General features: G+C 37.6%; 2 protein-coding genes and 1 long non-coding RNA gene across 34 annotated transcripts in view; 2 read left to right on the forward strand and 1 right to left on the reverse strand.

Annotated features, from left to right (window-relative positions):
• The window catches only part of osbpl2b (oxysterol binding protein-like 2b), a 45,660-nt gene extending 39,230 nt beyond the window's left edge, over window positions 1–6,430 (forward strand). For 2 of the 30 annotated variants that reach the window (XR_015522670.1, XR_015522665.1), the window contains exons 11-15: window positions 279–404; window positions 1,464–1,587; window positions 1,686–1,776; window positions 3,434–4,504; window positions 4,993–6,430. Coding sequence is in view for 4 of the 30 variants with exons in the window: in XM_087305256.1 (XP_087161382.1) it covers window positions 279–404; window positions 1,464–1,587; window positions 1,686–1,776; window positions 3,434–3,536 (444 nt within the window). In the remaining 26 variants the exon portion in view is untranslated. 30 annotated transcript variants of the gene reach the window in all.
• Window positions 221–4,180, reverse strand: LOC141380643 (uncharacterized). Its single transcript, XR_015523213.1, has 2 exons — window positions 3,055–4,180; window positions 221–2,311 (listed from the first exon to the last, which is right to left on the reverse strand). It is a non-coding gene; the product is annotated as an uncharacterized LOC141380643 (long non-coding RNA).
• Window positions 6,431–13,198: 6,768 nt separating the features above from the next.
• adrm1 (ADRM1 26S proteasome ubiquitin receptor) lies at window positions 13,199–19,530 on the forward strand. Of its 3 annotated transcripts, none has more exons than NM_201013.3 (10): window positions 13,199–13,345; window positions 13,786–14,000; window positions 14,079–14,195; window positions 16,388–16,511; window positions 17,777–17,857; window positions 17,962–18,034; window positions 18,124–18,383; window positions 18,589–18,746; window positions 18,974–19,076; window positions 19,294–19,530. In NM_201013.3, the coding sequence occupies exons 2-10, from the start codon at window positions 13,791–13,793 to the stop codon at window positions 19,395–19,397; spliced, it is 1,230 nt and encodes a 409-aa protein (NP_957307.3). In that variant the 5' UTR covers window positions 13,199–13,345; window positions 13,786–13,790; the 3' UTR covers window positions 19,398–19,530. The 3 variants fall into 3 exon arrangements, with proteins under 3 accessions (NP_957307.3, XP_087162370.1, XP_087162371.1); XM_087306244.1 differs by having other exon boundaries at window positions 13,234–13,345; window positions 17,771–17,857; XM_087306245.1 differs by having other exon boundaries at window positions 13,234–13,345; window positions 17,774–17,857.
• Window positions 19,531–19,539: the final 9 nt, after the last annotated feature.

The raw sequence follows: 19,539 nt of genomic DNA on the forward strand, positions 1-19,539 counted from the left end.
AAAAAAAAGGAACGTTAATAAAGGCTTTTTTAATTTTTTCCCCTTTTCAGTGCCTTGGACGTCTCTTTGAATAAGGGATTCATAGAGATCAGCAGCACATTAATAATTTCTTGTTTGTTGATTTTGGATTTTACCAAGTAGTTTTTAGGTTTACATAAAACAATGGATGCAGTGCCGCTACTAATGCATTGCAATATGTGGCTCATTTTTCAAGTTACTATTCTTTTTTTTTTTTTTTTGTCACTGTGATTTGTTTTAAAAGTATTTGTTTGAACCAGCAGGAGGAGCCAGAGGCTGTCAACGAGGATGCAGATGAAATGCCTGAAGTACAGGAAACTGTGGCAGTGATTCCTGGTAGCACATTATTATGGAGAATATCATCTAGACCGCCTCTTTCAGCAGAGGTACACACACTTTTTTTGTGTATATGCTCCTCAGTGATGCCTTTTATTTGCTAAAAAATATAAGGAAAAAATTTTAATTTTGTGCAATTTGATTGAGTGATATTGTTTTTAATTAAAATGTACAGTGGATAGGGAAAGTATATCAACCTCCTTATATTTTTTACTCTTTGTTATATTGCAGCCATTTGCTGAAATTATTCAAGTTTATTTTTTCCCTCAATAGGGTACACACGGCACCCTATATTGATTGAAAAACACAGAATTGTTGACATTTGTATTAGACCCTTTACTCAGTATTTAGTAAAAGTACTCTTTTGATCCAAAAAAGCCATGAATCTTTTTGGCAAAGATGCAACCAGATTTTCACACCTGAATTTAGGGATCCTCTACCATTCCTCTTTGCAGATCCTCTCCAGTTCTGTCAGGTTGGATGGTAAACGTTGGTGTTGGTGTCATTTTGTAGGTCTCTTCAGAGATGCTCAATTAAGTTTCAGTCTGGGCTCTGGCTGAGCCATTGAAGAACAGTCAAGGAGTTGTTGTGAAGCAACTCCTTCGTTATTTTAGCTGTGTGCTTAGGATCATTGTTTTGTAGGAAGGTAAACCTTTGGCCCAGTCTGAGGTCCTAAACACTCTGAAGAAAGTTTTTTTCCAGGATGTCCCTGTACTTGGCCGCATTCGTCTTTCCCTCGATTGCTACCAGTTGTTTATTCATTAAGTTTATTTTAAGCATTGTAACTTCAATTTTAAATGTTATATAATATCATTCAGAAATCAACCTAATCTAATGATTTGCTGTTCATTTTTTTTTATTACTATCAATGTTAAAAATGTGATGCCTAATATTTTTGTCTGGAAGACTTAAAGCAGAGTTCATAAGAGTCATTCATTCAAAACCTAAATCTTGTAACAAGAAAAATGAAATGTCTTGACTCTTTTGTGTCCTTGCTGAATAAAAATAATATATAAAAATATTGTTATATAAAACCCAAATACTTTTGAATCATCTGTTGTCAAATTTGAATGATTACTTGATTTTCAAACGCCTCTTTTCACTTGTAGATGTATAACTTCACTAATTTTGCAATGGCACTGAATGAGCTGGAGCCTGGCATGGAAGGAGTGCTGGCACCAACAGACTGCCGCTTACGGCCTGACATCAGAGCTATGGAGAACGGCAACATGGGTAATGAAGTCATAATTCAGAACCCCAAAACAATCCTTTAGCACCGCCTGCTGTTTTTAACTTTTAAATACTTACATCCGATTCTACTGACTGTGCAGATGAAGCAAGTAGAGAAAAAGAGAGACTGGAAGAAAAGCAGAGAGCAGCTCGTAAGGAGAGGGCAAAAAATGAGGAGGAGTGGTCGACTAGGTTTGTAAATATTCTTTTTTTTTTTTTTTAATCAAAGAAATATGGACAGTTTCAGGCTACTTAAATATTTTGACAAAAGAACCCCAATACTGCCTTTGTATTGTTTGATTGTAGCTGTGTACAAAATGACTCCTCAACTTCTATTGGTTGTAGTCCAAATTGAAGCTCTACATTAGATAATGTCATTGTGCCCTGACAATGGTTGGGGATCATTTGTGTTTGTTGTGATGCTAGTGGCAAATTGATACATTTTTAGTTAGTGATATTACCTAATGGACCATTTGTTTAATGTATTTACTAACATGAACAAACAATTAGTAATATATATTTATTACTGTATTTATTCATCTTTGTTAACATTAGTTCATGTCAACTCACCTTCACGGCCAATCACAGTTATTTCTGTTGAGCACAAGAACCCAAGGGCAAATCAGCGGTCTTTGAAAACGTGCTCAATAGCGCTCGAAAGTTAGTGAAAATGGACATTTTTAAAACTTCAATATCAATTATATTGAATTCCAGCATTGTGACAACCCTAATGCTGCGTTCACACCAGACGCGGAACGCGTGTCAAGCGCAAGTGGTTTACATGTTAAGTCAATGCAAACACGCGAATAGACATCCTGCGGCGCGAATGGCGCGGCGCAGATGACGCAGATGGCGCGGGGCGAATTGAGCGTTTTGCGCGGTTGACTCGCTTAACGAGCGTTTCGGGCGAATCTCTCGAATTCGAAAATCTGAACTTCAGCGTACATTCGCGCCACGTTAACCAATCAGAAGCTTGCTCGTGTGGCGGCGTGATTGTGACGTAGAACCTTTTGTCGGTGTTCCGAGGGAAATCCTCCAGCCTTCACCAACAACAGTTCATCAAACTCAGCTTGGCTCAGTCAGAAGCACCGCTGAAAGCCTCCGTCATCCAGGTTAAGTTTCTGGAGGAGTTTATGAGTTCACAGAGCTGGATGCACCTCTGAAAGGATGCAGTGGACTCAGACACGACCCTAAACGTATCGACGCTGTTTTTCAGTCTTCATAAAGCACATAATCACTGTTATTTTCTTCATAAAATCCATGTTAGCCATTTAGCTATGAAGCTAGAGTCTTCGGGCAGACAGAAGCCCTGCCCATCACGCAAATCCGCGTTTGTTCTGAAGTGAATTTGATGCGCGAATGAAGCGGGGTTTGACGCGCGAATGAAGCGAGTAAACCTCAAATGTTCACGCGGCTATTTACACGCGAATAGCGCGATTTATCTGCGCGTTCCGCGTCTGGTGTGAACACAGCATAATACTTTATTCACCTACTTCTGTTTTACAAGGTATTTGTAAACTGCTGTCAAGTTTAACAGTAATAAAATATATCTTAATATTTTGACATCTTTTTTTTCCATCAAATTACAGAAAATTAATTTTTTTAATTAATAACTGTATTGAAAAGCGATTTTGGACTCAATAACAATAAACTCTGAATGATACCCATCCCTAATGATACTGTACTGTACCAAACTATCACCACAACACAATCGATCTAAAACGAGGCTGATATTATAATCCAGAATTATTGTATGCTTTTGTATGTGTGTGTGTGTGTGTGTGTGTGTGTGTGTGTGTGTGTGTGTGTGTTTTGTTTTTAAGCTAACCCACCTATCAATCTGTTGTAGGTGGTTTCAGTTAGGCACAAACCCATACACCGGATCACAGGACTGGCTGTACACAGGCGGCTATTTCGATAGGAAATACAGAAACTGTCCTGATATCTACTGATGAAGAGGTACAAGTTCAAAAGGCAGAGGTTTTGCCGTTATCTTCAGCACTTATGTTTATGATTGTGTCCATTTGGAAAGCATCTTCCTTCACAACCCATCAATTTCACAATGGAGGAGAAACACCGGTAGGAGATTCGATATGCCTTTTTCTGCCTTTTAGCATCCCTTTTTCAGAGCTCCAGCAAGTTCGAAGATGCTGGGGCTCAATGTAGACATAGTTATATCACATGAGCTCACCGACACGTGAGTCATGTACAGTAGACATTTAACATATGTAAACTAATTCCGGATGTGTGCGCACTGAGCCACCTCTGATCCAGATGTATGTATGTGGTAATGCATTAATGAGACAACGACAGTAATAATGTTCAGTGAATGTTGATGATGATGAATGGTAATAATGTGTATGTGTGTGCGCTTGTGGAAATTCATGTAAAAAGCCATAGATTTTTTTTTTAATTGGCACAACATTTTGCCGTTTTCTGAATAAACCTTACAAAATATAGACTCATCATGCGTTTAATATGATGAAGCGATTAAAAAACGATAGCTCCTTTTCACTTACAGAGACTCGTGGGATGTAAAATAGGCTGATTGTACTGACATTAATGTTGTTTAATGATTACAAACAAGCTGGAGTGCAAAAAAAAAAAAACTTAAAGGGTGGCCCATTTATGTGGATACACCTTAATAAAATGGGAATAGTTGGTGATATTAACGTCCTGTTTGTGGCACGTTAGTGTTTGTAAGGGGGCAAACTTTTCAAGATGGGTGCTGACCATGGTAGCCTTTTTGAAGTCGGCCATCTTGGATCCAACTTTAGTTTTTTCAATAGGAAGAGGCTCATTTGACACATCAAACTTATTGGGAATTTCATAAGAAAAACAATGGTGTGCTTGGTTTTAATGTTGCTTTATTCTTTCATGAGTTATTTACAAGTTTCTGACCACTTATAACATGAGTTCAGTGTGCTGCCAATTGTGTTGGATTGTCAATGCAACCCTCTTCTCCCACTCTTCACACACTGATAGCAACACCGCAGAAGAAATGCCAGCACAGGCATCTAGTATCCATAGTTTCAGGTGCTGAACATCTTTTATCTTCACACCATAGACAATTTCCTTCAGATGACCCCAAAGATAAAAGTCTAAGGGGTCAGATCGGGAGACCTTGGGGGCTATTCAACTGGCCCACGACGACCAATCCACTTTCCAGGAAACTGTTTATCTAGGAATCTCGGACCTGACACTCATAATGTGGTGGTGCACCATCTTGCTGGAAAAACTCAAGGAGCGTGCCAGCTTCAGTGCATAAAGAGGGAAACACATCATCATGTAGCAATTTCAAATATCCAGTGGCCTTGAGCTTTCTATTGATGAAGAATGGCCACACTACCTTTGTTGTCTATGGTGTGAAGATACAAGATGTGCAACACCTGAAACTACAAATACTAGAAGCCTGTGCTGGCATTTCACCTGCGGTGTTGCTATCAGTGTTTGAAGTGTGGATGAAGAGGGTTGCTTGACAATCCAGCACAAAGGGCAGCACATTAAACACATTTTATAAGTGGTCAGAAACTTGTAAATAACTCATGAAAGAATAAAGTTACGTTAAAACCAAGCACACCATTGCTTTTCTTGTGGAATTCCCAATAAGTTTGATGTGTCAAATGAGCCTCTTCCTATTGAAAAAAAACAAAAGTTGGATCCAAGTTGGCCGACTTCAAAATGGTCACCATGTCTCCACCCATCTTTAAAAGTTTGCCCCCTCACGTATATTAATGTGCCACAAACAGGACGTTAAAATCACCAACCATTGCTATTTTAATAAGGTGTATTCATATAAATGGCCCACCCTGTACTACAGTTTTCAGTAATAAATTAAAAGCTCACCCAAAAATCTAAATGTACACATTTTCAAGTAGTTCCATACCAACACCAAAGCTATTTTGAGGAATGTTGGAAAAATAAATATTATTGAAGTCAGTGGTTACAAGTTTCCAACATTTTTCTAAATATCTTCTTTTATGGTTTACGGAATAACGAAATGCAAGGTTTGTGATGAATGATGGTTGAGTATATGATGGCAATTTTCATTTTTGGGTGAACTAGCCATTTAATTTGTTTAGGTTTAACAAGTTAAAGTCATTTTTAAGCTTGATCCAATGGATATTTTTTGTTTTCAGTGTGTGTAGACATTGCAAATGTTCATTTACATGTTTCACAGTTTCTATAATGTGTCGCTGTCACACTAAATTGTTCCTTAAGCGTAAAACAATGAGTTTGTTTTATGAACAGTTGGGTGTCATAGGTATATTTGTTGTTGTTGTTGTTGTTGTTGTTAATCCATCAGCGTTTGTTCTCAAATATAGACGCTTACACTGTGTATTTGAGTAAATGGACAAAATCTATGCAACTACATCTGCTTGAACCCCCTTTATTAGATAGAATGCCAGCTCATGTAAGTGTAGATATACCATGCGTCTGATTTCTAAGACTATTTTCTGCCTATTGATTCCATCACAACTATTTTAAGACCTCATTCAGACCATTTAAAGATGATCTGAATGCAAATTAATGTCTTAAGTACATAAATGTTTTTTTTCCCCACAGTGCCTGATTTTGAGTCACTAATAATACTTTCTTGAGCTGTTTGTTTCCCTCTTTAAAGATTTAAGTATGTTAAACATCCTATTTGAGTTTTCTAACCCTCTCTTTAACGTACTAAACATTAATTTGTCAGATGAACTTGACCATTCATTCATTCATTCAGTACACTACTTGTCTTGCGTCTTTTGTTGTACTTGTTCTTCATTTAATTGTACATTTGATCATTTGGATACTAGCGTTATGAAACTAATATTCCACAATTAAAGTATAGATTTTATTTTTATGCGGCTTTGTGTCAGTTCATTGAGTAAGTGGAATGATTCTCTTCACTGTATCTCATATTTGTCTTTCAATGTACAAATCTCTGAATGTTCCAAGATGTTGCACATAGATCTCTAGCAATCGCAAGCACAAAGCTCCTCGTCTTGTGCAATGATTTATTTTTATAGTATTTAATTTTTCGTTGGTTAAAAGGTGTCTAAAGGTATTTTTAATGTAAGGGGTAATACTCCATTTTTCAGCAATGCTTCAGAATTAAAGAGGGTGTCATTCTGGTCACAACAAATCCTACTAATTGACATTTTAGTTTGAATATGTTGATTTCTTTTGGAATAAAAAAGACTGATAAAAATGCTCTCTGTTTTGTTCTTTTGAAAGCAGGTAATGTGTGGACGGCCCGTAACATGGTGCTTTTTACATTTTGTTAGGGTGAGTAATAAAAGCATCTTGTCAGAAGTCGAGCTTGTTTGGAGCTTGGAAAACAATATTCACACCTATTCATATAAACCACACTAGCATTCAGTGGAGATGCAACTTACAGTTTAATTATCCAGGATGCATTTTGTCCTATTTTAAGGTAATTTAGCATAAGTAGAAGAGCAGTTTAGACATGATTCATGAGTTTTACATAATGTATATTCCAAAGCTGAGATACCCAAACTAGAGCCTGCGCTGGGTCGGATTAACCAATGGGCCTTATGTGCACGCGGAGCCCCTGCGAGGTGGAAAAAAAAGCCAATTTCGGAGTGTCTTTTTAGGCTAACTGTAAATAATGCACCTAGTTGGAATATGCTGTTCACAGTTAACGCCCATCAATGCCTGATTGACAGAGACCACCTTGGTAAAGAGTGAAGCCCATTACAGCGTGAGTGGCATACCTCGTAAAGTGTACAGCAACACCTTATGATGCAATTTATCATCAACCCGGTTCAAATCCACTATCTGAAGAACCCTGAAGAAGAGAGAGACCGGAGAGGAGAAGAGGTATAGGCTTTGTGTGTGTGATTTTTGGGTACTTTTAGGTTCATAATCAAGTTGATCTATGCTGTTTGCCTACTTTTCATCACGAGTAGAGTAGAGAAAATACAGCAGAAGGAGAGAGACGGTAAATCATTATTAAGTGTGTGTATTATAAAAGACTCAGATTCACAGAACTGGATTGGAGAGGCATTGTGTGTTATATGCTATGCCATTAATATGCTTTATACATTTGTAAAAGTTATACATTAAAAATACTCTTAAAAATAAATATATATTAGTACTATATTTTATATAGTACTGTTTCAGTGAACTTGAACAAGTATACTAAAAACATGAATTTTCGTTAGTTTTATTAGTATTTTTTTCCAATGCTTTGAAAAATAAGTTAAATCTTTGTAGACTGCAAATATATATGTACTACTATATATAATTTATTTAAATATGTTGGCAACAAATTATATATTCATTTTATGTGAAAATTACTATATTATTCTTATTTTTTTAATTCAACTACACTGAAAAAAAAAATGATTTTAAATGTTTATTAACATTTTTTCAGTGTATAGGGGTGCGGCCGGGTAGGGGGCCTTACAAGACAATGTGCCCAGGGGGGCCCTGAGTTCTTAATTCGGGCCTGGGCCTGCGGGCCAAAGTTGGTAACCTTTGATTTGGCCCGCCATCCCATCTGAGAAAAGAATGATAGGGGTATTTTAGAGATTGTCATTTCAAATCTAATGCAACCTTTTTGTTTGTTTGTTTTATTGTTAAAAGCTAAATGAAATAAAATGTTTCAATTAATGGTGTAAATTAATTAGATTGAATCTAAATGTACATATAGTCACCCAATAGATAGAGGACTAATTAAGGCGATGGTAGATTCAGCATTTGAACTCCACTGTATTATAAATGTGATTGTTTTTATTGAGATAAGTTATTATTTAAAATGTTATACTGCATTAGTTTATATGATTTAAGTAATGTTTTCCAATAAATTAGGAAATTACCCATGGCAGGTTTAATGTAAGAATTTTGGTATGTTTACCTTGGGCTCATGGATTTCAATAATATTTGGTTTTTATCCCTTCATACAAAAAAGTTTGGGTACCCCTGTTCAAAAGCATTGTGCAAAACGCTTATAGCCATGTTGCCATCTACCTATTTTTATGCACATTTTGGAATATTACATAATTTTTTTTAGAGGGGTGGTCCAGAGTGTATTTTTAAGGCTTGGTTTTGTTTTTAGGGTGCAAAGCAATGTGAGCTCATGCTTCATTTGTAGAAAATCACAATATTTTTCATATATCTTACATCAATAATGTACAGCTGCTCAGCTAACATGAAAACAACTATCATATTTCCTAGCTCCTTTAAAAGCTCGCAGAGGCTCTGATTGGTCAGCTAACATAATGTGCTGTGATAAATATAAATTTGTAGCTAAACTGTTAACGATGCCAAACAGCATTTACTTTTGTTTACATCCTTGCTACACCATTAACACTAGAAACTGTGCATGTAATAGATCAATTTTAACAAATAAAAACACTGACAGGTTGTGGCTCACAATCCACAGCTTCTGCTATTATAGTTGGAGCTGCTCCTTTGAGGAGTTTTTAGCTGAATCCAGCACTGAACTGAGAGAGATTCTAGAAACTGTCCTTTGTCAAAGGCTAGCTATATATTTTTATTATTCTCTGGAACATAATTAATATTGAATTGTAAGCTCTTCTCTCTTTGTGTCATGTCCTTTGGAATCCCAAATACAGAAACAGAAGAAGCTCTGTGGAAATGGCAGCGTTTAGATAGCATTTTAGCTTTCTAAAATGTCTCCCTTTGCATTGAACTTTGTGCATATTACAATCAGAGATGTTGTTTATGTTCACACAGCTACATTACACATCAACTAAAGTTTAAAATATGATATCGTAGTGGACCACCCCTTTAATGTAAATGCCAAGTTGCATATATATTTTGAAAATGGGCATAAACTATAATAGCAGTAGAATAAATTCTAGCATATGCATCAAAAATATGAACTTTTATTACAATATTACCTTGTGCCTCCAAAAGGCACTACTTCATTATGTTTCATCTTCTGAGGTGCAAGTCATTTTTTTATAAGTAAAAAGGCCCACAGTGTCTTCTCATAATGCAGCAAATTCCATTTTTCCTTTTGATATTTGGTATTTGGCTGCAGTTTATCAGGAAGGGGCAGGTTTGTTCTCTCCGACTCCTTGTATAGTAATGGTGCTTTATTTGCAAATGTTTTATGCAATATTCCAGTTTTGTGCATTTAATTAGCATATTTGGAGGGCTACCGAGATGTTTGAAATAACTCTGATCAGCATTAGTTAACACTTTCAGCACTGTAAAAAAGGCTGAGTTCCACTCAATCCCTTTATCTTCAAGTTAGCTTAATCAGTTTGTTAAGTCAACTTAAAATTGTAAAAGAAAACCATCATGTTATCAAAAGTCATCACTAAAAAACAACTCAAGAACTGTTGTCTAAGCTCATTTTAAATGAAATTAGTTACAAATATTTTTGAATGAGATTTCTCGCAGTAATTTGTGTTAAGCTGGCACCCAGAGGTAAATAACTTTATTATCAGCAACACTTTAGTTTAAGGACCAATTCTCACTATTAACTAGTGACTAGGTCCACACAGAGTCTGTGCTTGGCGGAAATCTGCAGATATTTGCAGATTTTTAGTCTATCAACGAGTCTATTGTGTAAATGTGTTGAAATTTATATTTATTCAGTTTTAAAGTTAATTTCAGTAATAATATTGACTAATTTGACAATATTAATATGATTTATTTACAGTACAGTTTGTAAAGTAATTTGTGCTTTCTTTCAGTATAGATATAAGAGAGACTTGCTTTGTTTACCAAATAAGTGAATCTATTTGAATTTGCATTGTAAAATGAAATAAAAAGTTAAAAAGGTATTGTTTTTAGTTTCATATATTACGTTTTTAGTTATGATACTCCCAAAAATTATTCCACATGACAAAATTCTGTGCAGAAATGGCAAAAAATGTCTGCAGATTCTGTCTGACCCTACTTATTATCTATTATTACGATAATGGCTGTTAATTTGTTTTTATGAGTTGCATAATCATCATGATCTTATTCTACATCCCTAATCTTATCCACCCAACTATTACATTAATGGCTATTGATAATTAGCAAGTTATTGTAACTTTAAATAAAGTGTGACCTAATTATCTGATTAACCATATTTAATTAATAGCCAAACTTTACCTTTTTTTCTGACTTTTCAAGATGGTGAGCCATTCTAAAGTGACTATAACCTTTAGACAGTAAGTGACCAGATGAATACTAAAGGCATGAGTTTTTCAGCTGCATCAAAAGAATGTGGTTGCTCCAAAAATAATTTGTTTAGAAAATTGTATCTTTACAATGCCACCAACTTTTTCAGGTCTCCCTAAAAGGCTGGCCGTCTACAAAAGAGAACATGATAATGTGGAGAATGGTAAACAATTCAAAAGTGTTACTGGGTTTTATCGTCGGTTCAGCTCTGAACAGGGTTAAGATCTATTTCTATACACAGGGTCTTTACATTTAGGAGAATTCAGACTAAAAGCTCTGCAGTGACTAAACCTTTATCAGTAGAAAGAGTCAAAAGACTGATTTATCATTTGCAAAGGAGCATGTTGTGTGGATGGAGAAGTGCACCAAAGTTCGCTTCATTGAGGATAGCAAGCTTCATTTGTTTTGTTCTGATGGGGAGCATAATGTTCATCTTCAAACTGGTAAAGACTGAACCCACAGTGTATGCAGACCTCAGTGAAAAGCGAAGGTGGAGATTCATGATGTGAATGTTGTTTATGTGACAACAAAGTAAATGAAGATGCAACATTTGGCTTCTTTGCTGTGTGAACAATGAACTCCTTCACAAAACAAAACGGGTAAAAACACAAACAATGAAATGGCAGCTTAATTGTCAAATTAGGGAAGTCCTGAATACTCAGAAGGACAATGTAAATATGGTTTCCATCAGTGCAGCTTGTCAGCTGTTTGAGCTGCTGCTCTTTCTGACTGCAGAAGATGGTGTTGTAAAACAAGCATACTGTTCATTCATTCATTTTCTTGTCTGCTTAGTCCCTTTATTAATCCGGGGTCGCCACAGCGGAATGAACCGCCAACTTATCCAGCAAGTTTTTACGCAGCAGATGCCCTTCCAGCTGCAACCCATCTCTGTGAAACATCCACACACACTCATTCACACACACATACACTACAGACTATTTGGCCTACCCAATTCACCTGTACCGCATGTCTTTGGACTGTGGGGGAAACCGGAGCACCCGGAGGAAACCCACGCGAACGCAGGGAGAACATGCAAACTCCAAACAGAAACTGAGTCGAGGCTCGACCCAGCGACCTTCTTGCTTTGAGGTGAACGTGCTACCCACTGCGCCACTGCATTGCCTACAAGCATAATATAACCACAAATACAGGGCGTCCGTGGGGTCTTAAAAAGTATTAAAAGTCTTAATTGCTATTTTGCAAGGTATTCGATTTTATATCATTTTTGTTTATGCAATGTATGGGTGTATGCTAAAGTTTGAATTAAACTTAAAGCCTGAATTAAATCTGCAAATATCAGGATGCTGTGTAGTTTATGAAATCCTGCTAAATTTGACATCATGCTGCTTTGTTTACCGCAGTATTCAAGGCAAGACCATTATTTCTGCAGATCTGTAGGAGCCAACCTGCTGAATTTGCAAGATTTAATAGATTTGTATTCAGTATATGAATAATGTTTTAGTTTTGGATTAATTTCTTGCCTTAATATTTAATAAATAAGTTAAAATCTCGCCAGTGTTAAAAAGTAGTTATAAGATCTTAAAAGTATAGAAAAGTCTTAAAGGGTATTGAATTTCACTCTCAGATTCCTATATATATATATATATATATATATATATATATATATATATATATATATATATATATATATATATATATATATACATACTCTGAAATGCAATTCTTTAAAGTTTTGAATGGTAAAAATTACATTATTCATGAAAAATTATCTATAAATGTATTAATATTATATATTAATGATGTTATAAATTAATCTCTTGTTAATTTAAATAGATTTCACTGTTTTGTGGGAAGTTTTTGTCATTTGAGACTAAAGTGTCAGGGTGAGATGATTGAATATAATATAATATTAATCTTATACACTTATTCATTCATTTTTCTTTGACTTAGTATCATTATTAAGCAGGAGTCGCTACAGCGGAATGAACCACCAACTTATCCAGTACATGTTTTACGCAGCGGATACCTTTCCAGCTGCAACCCATTACTGTCAAACACTGATATACTCTTGCATTTACACACATACACTACGGCCAATTTAGCTTATTATGCACCTATAGTGCATGTCTTTGGACTGTGGGCGGGGGAAACCGGAGGAAACCCACACCAACATGGGAAGAACATGCAAACTCCACACAGAAATGCCAACTGACCCAGCAGAGGCTCGAACCAGTGACCTTCTTGCCGTGAGGCGACTGTGCTAACCACTGAGCCACCGTGTCGCCATTCTTAAATATTATAACTTTTTTTTACTGCTATGTGGGGATCTTCAAGTCTTTGGCTAAGAAAGAATACAAGCGGCACACTCACAAAATAAAGTGTTTTCATGACGATTTACATGGTGAAGATCTGTAGAGAGAAAATAAGGATCTTCATCTGCACCCAATGACACAGCAGCTGCTGAATGACATGTTCCTCAGCCAATCAGATGTTGCCCTTTGTGGAACATGGCGAGCAGGAGACCGGAAGTCGCTTAGTTTCCACTTTTCACCAGTAAGTCTATCTGCAAATCTTCAGAGAACGAACCCTCAGGATCAAAAAACAAAACCTGCTGCTGAAATCAACGAAAGGCTAAACTCATCCAGCGGTATGAATTACTTTTAACTCGCTTTGTAAATATATGAATTATAGCGGCATGTTCTGTTCAAAGACGCACCAGAAACAAAACGCGCAGTCATGGTGGAGCTGGAGATATTGAAGCGGCTGCTAATGCTAACTAGTGTAGCGTTTCACAAGCCAGACAATAAAAAATTAGATAGGTTTTTAAACTTTAATATGAAACAATGTCAAATATACTATTATATTACATGTTAATTTAACATGCGTATATTTTCGCAAAAAGCAGGTCAATTGATGTTTCCTGAAGCTAACTAGAGTGCTAATAATTCTTGCTGACTGACTGTGTTGTTTCCAAAGATAAGCTCTAAGATTTTGAACAAAAGTATGTGTGTGTATATGGCTTCAGACGTTGTCTAAATGTGCTGTCATGTTGTAAACGTGTAACAGTTTGTGTTTTGTGCCCTTTAGTGAAGATGTCATCTGGAGCTCTGTTCCCCAGTCTGGTCTCTGGATCCCGCAGCTCATCCAGCAAGTATCTGGTTGAGTTCAGGGCTGGTAAAATGACCCTGAAGGGCAGCACTGTGACCCCAGACAAGCGCAAGGGCACCGTCTACATCCAGCAGACAGATGATTCACTCATTCATTTTTGCTGGAAGGACAGGACCTCTGGAAATGTGGAGGATGTGAGGCCTGTTTACAGTGAATGGTTGGTTGATAATGCTGAATATATCAGTACCTAAGTCTTGATTTTTGTGTTTTAGGATCTGATCATATTCCCGGATGACTGTGAGTTTAAACGGGTGAACCAGTGCACTACAGGACGTGTGTATGTACTGAAGTTCAAGGCTGGCTCTAAACGGCTGTTCTTTTGGATGCAGGTGAGTAAAATGTTGTGCGATGCTTGTTAACATGTTTCAGATGTGCTGAATACAATGCCATGCTTCCACCTGGAATTAAAAGGATGGTTCACGCAATTACGAGTGCTTCCAAACCTTTGTGAGTTTCTTTGTTCTGTTGAATACTAAAGAAGATATTTTGAAGAAAGCTGAAAACTTGTAACTGCTGACTGTTTCTGCTTGTAAATAATGAAAATGTATCACAATAACAGGTGTATATCTGCAAAAAAAAAATCTTTCTTAGTTTTTACTTTGTTTTTAATCTAATTACATAAAAATCCTTAAATCAAAGACGCAATTTCTAGACAATCAAAAAATGCATTCACCAGACACTTTATTATGTACACCTTACTAGTACCAGGTTGGACTCCCTTTTGCCTTCAGAACTGCCTTAATTCTTCATGGCATAGATTCAACAATGTACTGGAAATAATCGGCAGAGATTTTGGTCCATATTGACATGATAGCATAATGAAGTTGCTGCAGATTTGTCGGCTGCACATCTATGATGCGACTCTCCCATTCCACCACATGCCAAAGCCAAAGGTGCTCTATTGGACTGAGATCTGGTGACTGTGGAGGCCGTTTGAGTACAGTGAACTCATTGTGATGTTCAAGAAATCAATCTGAAAATGATTCACGCTTTATGACATGGAGTGTTATCCTGCTGGAAGTAGCCATCACAAGATGGGTACACTGTGGTCATAAAGGGATGGACATGGTCAGCAGCAATACTCGGGTTGGCTGTGGCATTGACACAATGCTCAATTGGTTCTAATGGGCCCAAAGTGTGTCACAAAAATATCCCCCACACTATTACAACACCAGCCTGGACCGTTGATACAAGACAGGATGGATTCATGCTTTTATGTTGCTGCCAAATTCTGACCCTACCATCCGAATGTTGCAGCAGAAATCAAAACTCATCATACCAGGCAACATTTTTCCAATCTGTTGTCCAGTTTGTGAATTGTTGCCTCAGTTTCCTGTTCTTAGCTAACAGGAGTGGCACCCGGTGTGGATTTCTGCTGCTGTAGCCCGTCCGCCTCAAGGTTGAACGTGTTGTGTGTTCACAGATGTTCAGAGTTCTGCATACCTCGGTTTTACCGAGCGGTTATTTCAGTTACTGTTGCCTTTCTATCAGCTCAAACCAGTCTGGCCATTCTCCTTTGACCGTTGGTATCAACAAGGCATTTGCACCGACAAACCAGTAAGACCCTCACTGGATATTTTCTCTTTTTCGGACCATTCTCTGTAAACCCTGAAAATGGTTATGCGTGAAAATCCTAGAAGATCCGCAGTTTCTGAAATACTCAGATTGTCCTGTCTGGCACCATCAACCATGCCATGTTCAAATTCACTTAAATCAGCTTTCTTCCCAATTCTGATGCTCTGTTTGAACTGCAGCAGATCGTCTTGACCATGGCTGCATCCGAAACTGCATACTTCCATACTATATAGTGCCCCATTATGCCCCGCGAGAGAGTTTATGAATGGGACTGAAGTGACGCAACCGACGCAGGTAGGTCATGTGACCATGACAGAATGGCGGATGTCGTACGTCCGAATTCCATTCATACTTTTCACATTAATACTGTATAGATCGTACTTTTCTAACGGCCGAGCAGTACGTTTAAATTGAAATGCAGTACCTACTTAGTAGTAGGCAGTTTCGGACACAGCCATTGTCTACATGCCTAAATGCATTGAGTTGCTGCAATGTGATTGGCTGATTAGAAATTGGCTTTAATGAGCAGTTGGACAGGTGTACCTAATAAAATAGCAGGTAAGTGTATGTTATTTTCAAAATTAATAAGTCATAATTGGTCATAAAAAATAAAGTTTTTTTTAAACAAGTACATTAAATCTGCCAGTGAATAATGAAAAATAACTATTTCAAACTAAAAACAAGATTATTTTACTTACCTTGTTGGCAGATTATTTTACTTGTTTCAAGGAACAACTTGCTTAATTTTGATTTATCATTTCTGAAACCAAGACATTTTTTGCTTGTCAGTAAAAAGCTTCTTGATTTAAGATTCTTTAGATATTTAAACTTGAAACAATGTAAAAACTAATTAAGTAAAACTTTTTTGCAGTGTAAAGAGTTCTGAGATCTAAATAGTTGTCATTTACATTTGTGCTTGACTCTCTCTCATCCGTCTCGTTTGAAGGAGCCCAAAACGGATAAAGATGATGAATACTGTCGCAAAGTTAACGAGTACCTAAATAACCCACCCATGCCCGGCGCTTTGGGCAGTGGAGGAGGTGGAGGACATGAGCTGTCTGCTCTCGGTGGTGAGTGATAGACGTGTCCCAATTTTATTGCTTCTGATATTATCAGATTCGTTGTTTGAGCTGTTTGGCAGCTGACATGATGGAATAGATCATTCACTTGAAAAAAACATGTCTAGATTAAGATTAATGGAATGCTGTCAGGATGACATTAATACACGAGGTATGAAAGCAAAAAATGAAACCAATTCCATAAAGAAAAAGCAGTATTAATCAATCAACAGTGCCATTATTCCAGAATATCAGCACTTGAGATTAATCACACATGTGATATTGAATTTATACAACAGTTCAACAAATAAGAAGTTAATATTGAATGTTACATTTTGGAAGTGAAATAGTCTTAGTTTGACAAATTCAAATCAAATGCTATCATACGTGCGTTTATGAATCAATCTGTTTTTGAATGAATCCTTTGAGAAAATGGTTCAGTGGTTTATTGATAAAGATGCTTGTTTTGTTTCTAAATGTATCAGCAGCTTTGGATGAATCATTTAAGTTAATGCTTCAGTGAATCAGTCATTCAAACAGTGCCTGCTGCCATATATTGCTGGATAGCATGTTAATTGTTTTCGACATTGTTTAAAAAACACTCATCAGTTATCATTAATAAGATTTTTCATCAGCATAGCAAGCCTTACACTGGTAGAGATGTATAAACTTGAACTGAGAAAGGAGAATTAGTCCAAGTTTCCCAATGGCAATCCATCTTTCATTATGTACAGAAAATTGTCCTCAAATTTGAGAATTATTTTAAGTGAAAGTTCAATTATATTATTATATAATATAAATATAAATTTTGGCTTCATCTTCTGAGGCGCAAGTCATTTATAAGAAAAAGGCCCACAGCGGCATCTACTGCAGCACATTCCACTTTTTCTTTTGGTTTGCTGTCAGTCATTGAATGGAAATGCTGCTTTAATCACAAATGTTTTAGGTTATATTTCAGTTTTGCACACATAATTTGCTTTATTGGGTTGATAAGTGTATGCATTTTGTAAGGTTTATTTATTATATTTATGTGTAATATTTCTATGTTTAAATTGTTGTCAATTATAGTTGTCATCAAGTTTTATTTGGAAGCGCAGAGATATGAATAAAGGACGACTTGTGTGTTCAATCATGTGAAAAGGTTAATACACAACTTTGAATAGTCAAGTGGTCAGCTTTAGAGAGAGTGTGTGCGTGCATGTTGGCACAAGCCCTTTGTCTACAAGAGTGCAAAGAGAGTCTTGCTTTTTTTAATTATAACTTTGTTCAAGGAGAAGGTGGCCTGCAAAGCCTTCTGGGTAACATGAGCCACAATCAACTCATGCAGCTGATCGGACCAACAGGACTGGGTGGACTTGGTAAGTGATTTATTGAATTTTTTTTTTAAAGAAAGGTTATTTATTCAAAATAATGATGTTCAGATATTTGCAGTCAGTAAAAGGTTTTTGTTTTCTCTCTCCAGGTGCTCTGGCTGGTCCAGGATTGGCCAGTCTGTTGGGCAGTGGAGGTCCAGCCACCAGCAGCTCAACCTCCAGGTGCGACTCGTGATTTCTCCATGCAGTAACCCATTTTCTTCATGCACTGATCTGTTCACTCATCTGATTGATTCATTTCTGATTCACAGCTCTCGTAGCCAATCAGCAGCAGCCACTCCGTCCTCTGGGTCTGCTGCTCGTCTTAGCTCCACCCAGGCTCCTACTACACCCGTAACCCCTGCTGCCACCTCCAGCGGCTCGCCCACTGTCACCCCCACCACCCCTGCAGCCCAGACCCCCTCCCTGCCTGCGGGACCTGCATCCAGCACACAGCCCATCCAGCTGAGCGACCTCCAGAGCATCCTGGCCACCATGAACGTGCCTGCCATGCCCACTGAGGGATCCGGAGGTAAAAGATGGACGTCTTTCTTCATCTTCTTGTTCACAATACATGCATTAGTTCACCACCCTCTAATACCTACATTCTGCAGGCCTGTTCATGAAGCTACTGAGAAAAGCAGATTTGACTCTAGGTTCACATTGTAAGAATGATTATACAGGGTAAATGAAATCTCTGAAATTCCAACACATCTCTTCTGTTGTCCCCTCTGTAGTGGACTTGGCGAGTGTGCTGACCCCTGATGTGATGGCTCCTATTCTGGCCAACCCTGAGGTTCAGCAAAGGCTGCTGCCGTACCTGCCTTCAGGAGAGTCTCTGCCTCAGAGTGCAGAGGAGATCCAGAACACACTGACCTCACCACAGTTCCAGCAGGTCTGTCACTCTCTCTCATGCGCACACACAGGCGCAAAAAAGTTCCAAAAGTTGATTATCATCATAGGTGCCCTTTAAAAACAAGTGAAATGTCTACAGTGATGGTTTCATCATGAGTGCTGCTGGCCATGATAATCATATATTGTGACTCAGTGGAATCAGTGAAATTTCTGATTGAATCGTGTGTAAATGTTGGGCCTGATGTGAACATGTCTGTGTGTGTGCAGGCGATGAGTATGTTCAGCAGTGCTCTGGCTTCGGGTCAGCTCGGGCCGCTCATGAACCAGTTTGGTCTGCCTTCTGAAGCAGTGGACGCAGCTAATAAAGGAGGTCAGTGTGCATCAGGAAAAGCGTGTAGTTTATGTTTAGTCTGTTACTGTTTCATGTAATGCTTGCTTCAAATCCACACAGTTTTTTATGTGTTGTTAAAAGTCCCTATCAGATGATGTAAACACCATTATGTGACTACTAAATACACAAACTAATTTACCTTCCTTTAATTCAAAATTTATCCACGAGCACTGATCAGTTTTGTCCTGATGTTTAGACGTGGAGGCGTTTGCTAAAGCCATGGAGGGCAGCGACAGCAAAACAGACGACGGAGACTCCAAAGACAAGAAAGATGACGATGAGGACATGAGCTTGGATTAGAGACGCTCTCTGAACGCCATAGTCTCTCTGAAGTGTTCTAGTCTGGGATGTTTGCCTGTACTCATTCACTGACCCAAGTATGTGTTTTTGTATGTGCAAAAGTACGCTATTAAAACCCCGAGCTGTAACCGCAGTCTGCGCA

Source organism: Danio rerio, chromosome 23 (genome assembly GCF_052040795.2).
Source record: "Danio rerio strain M-AB ecotype USA chromosome 23, GRCz13ab, whole genome shotgun sequence".
NCBI lineage: Eukaryota > Metazoa > Chordata > Actinopteri > Cypriniformes > Danionidae > Danio > Danio rerio.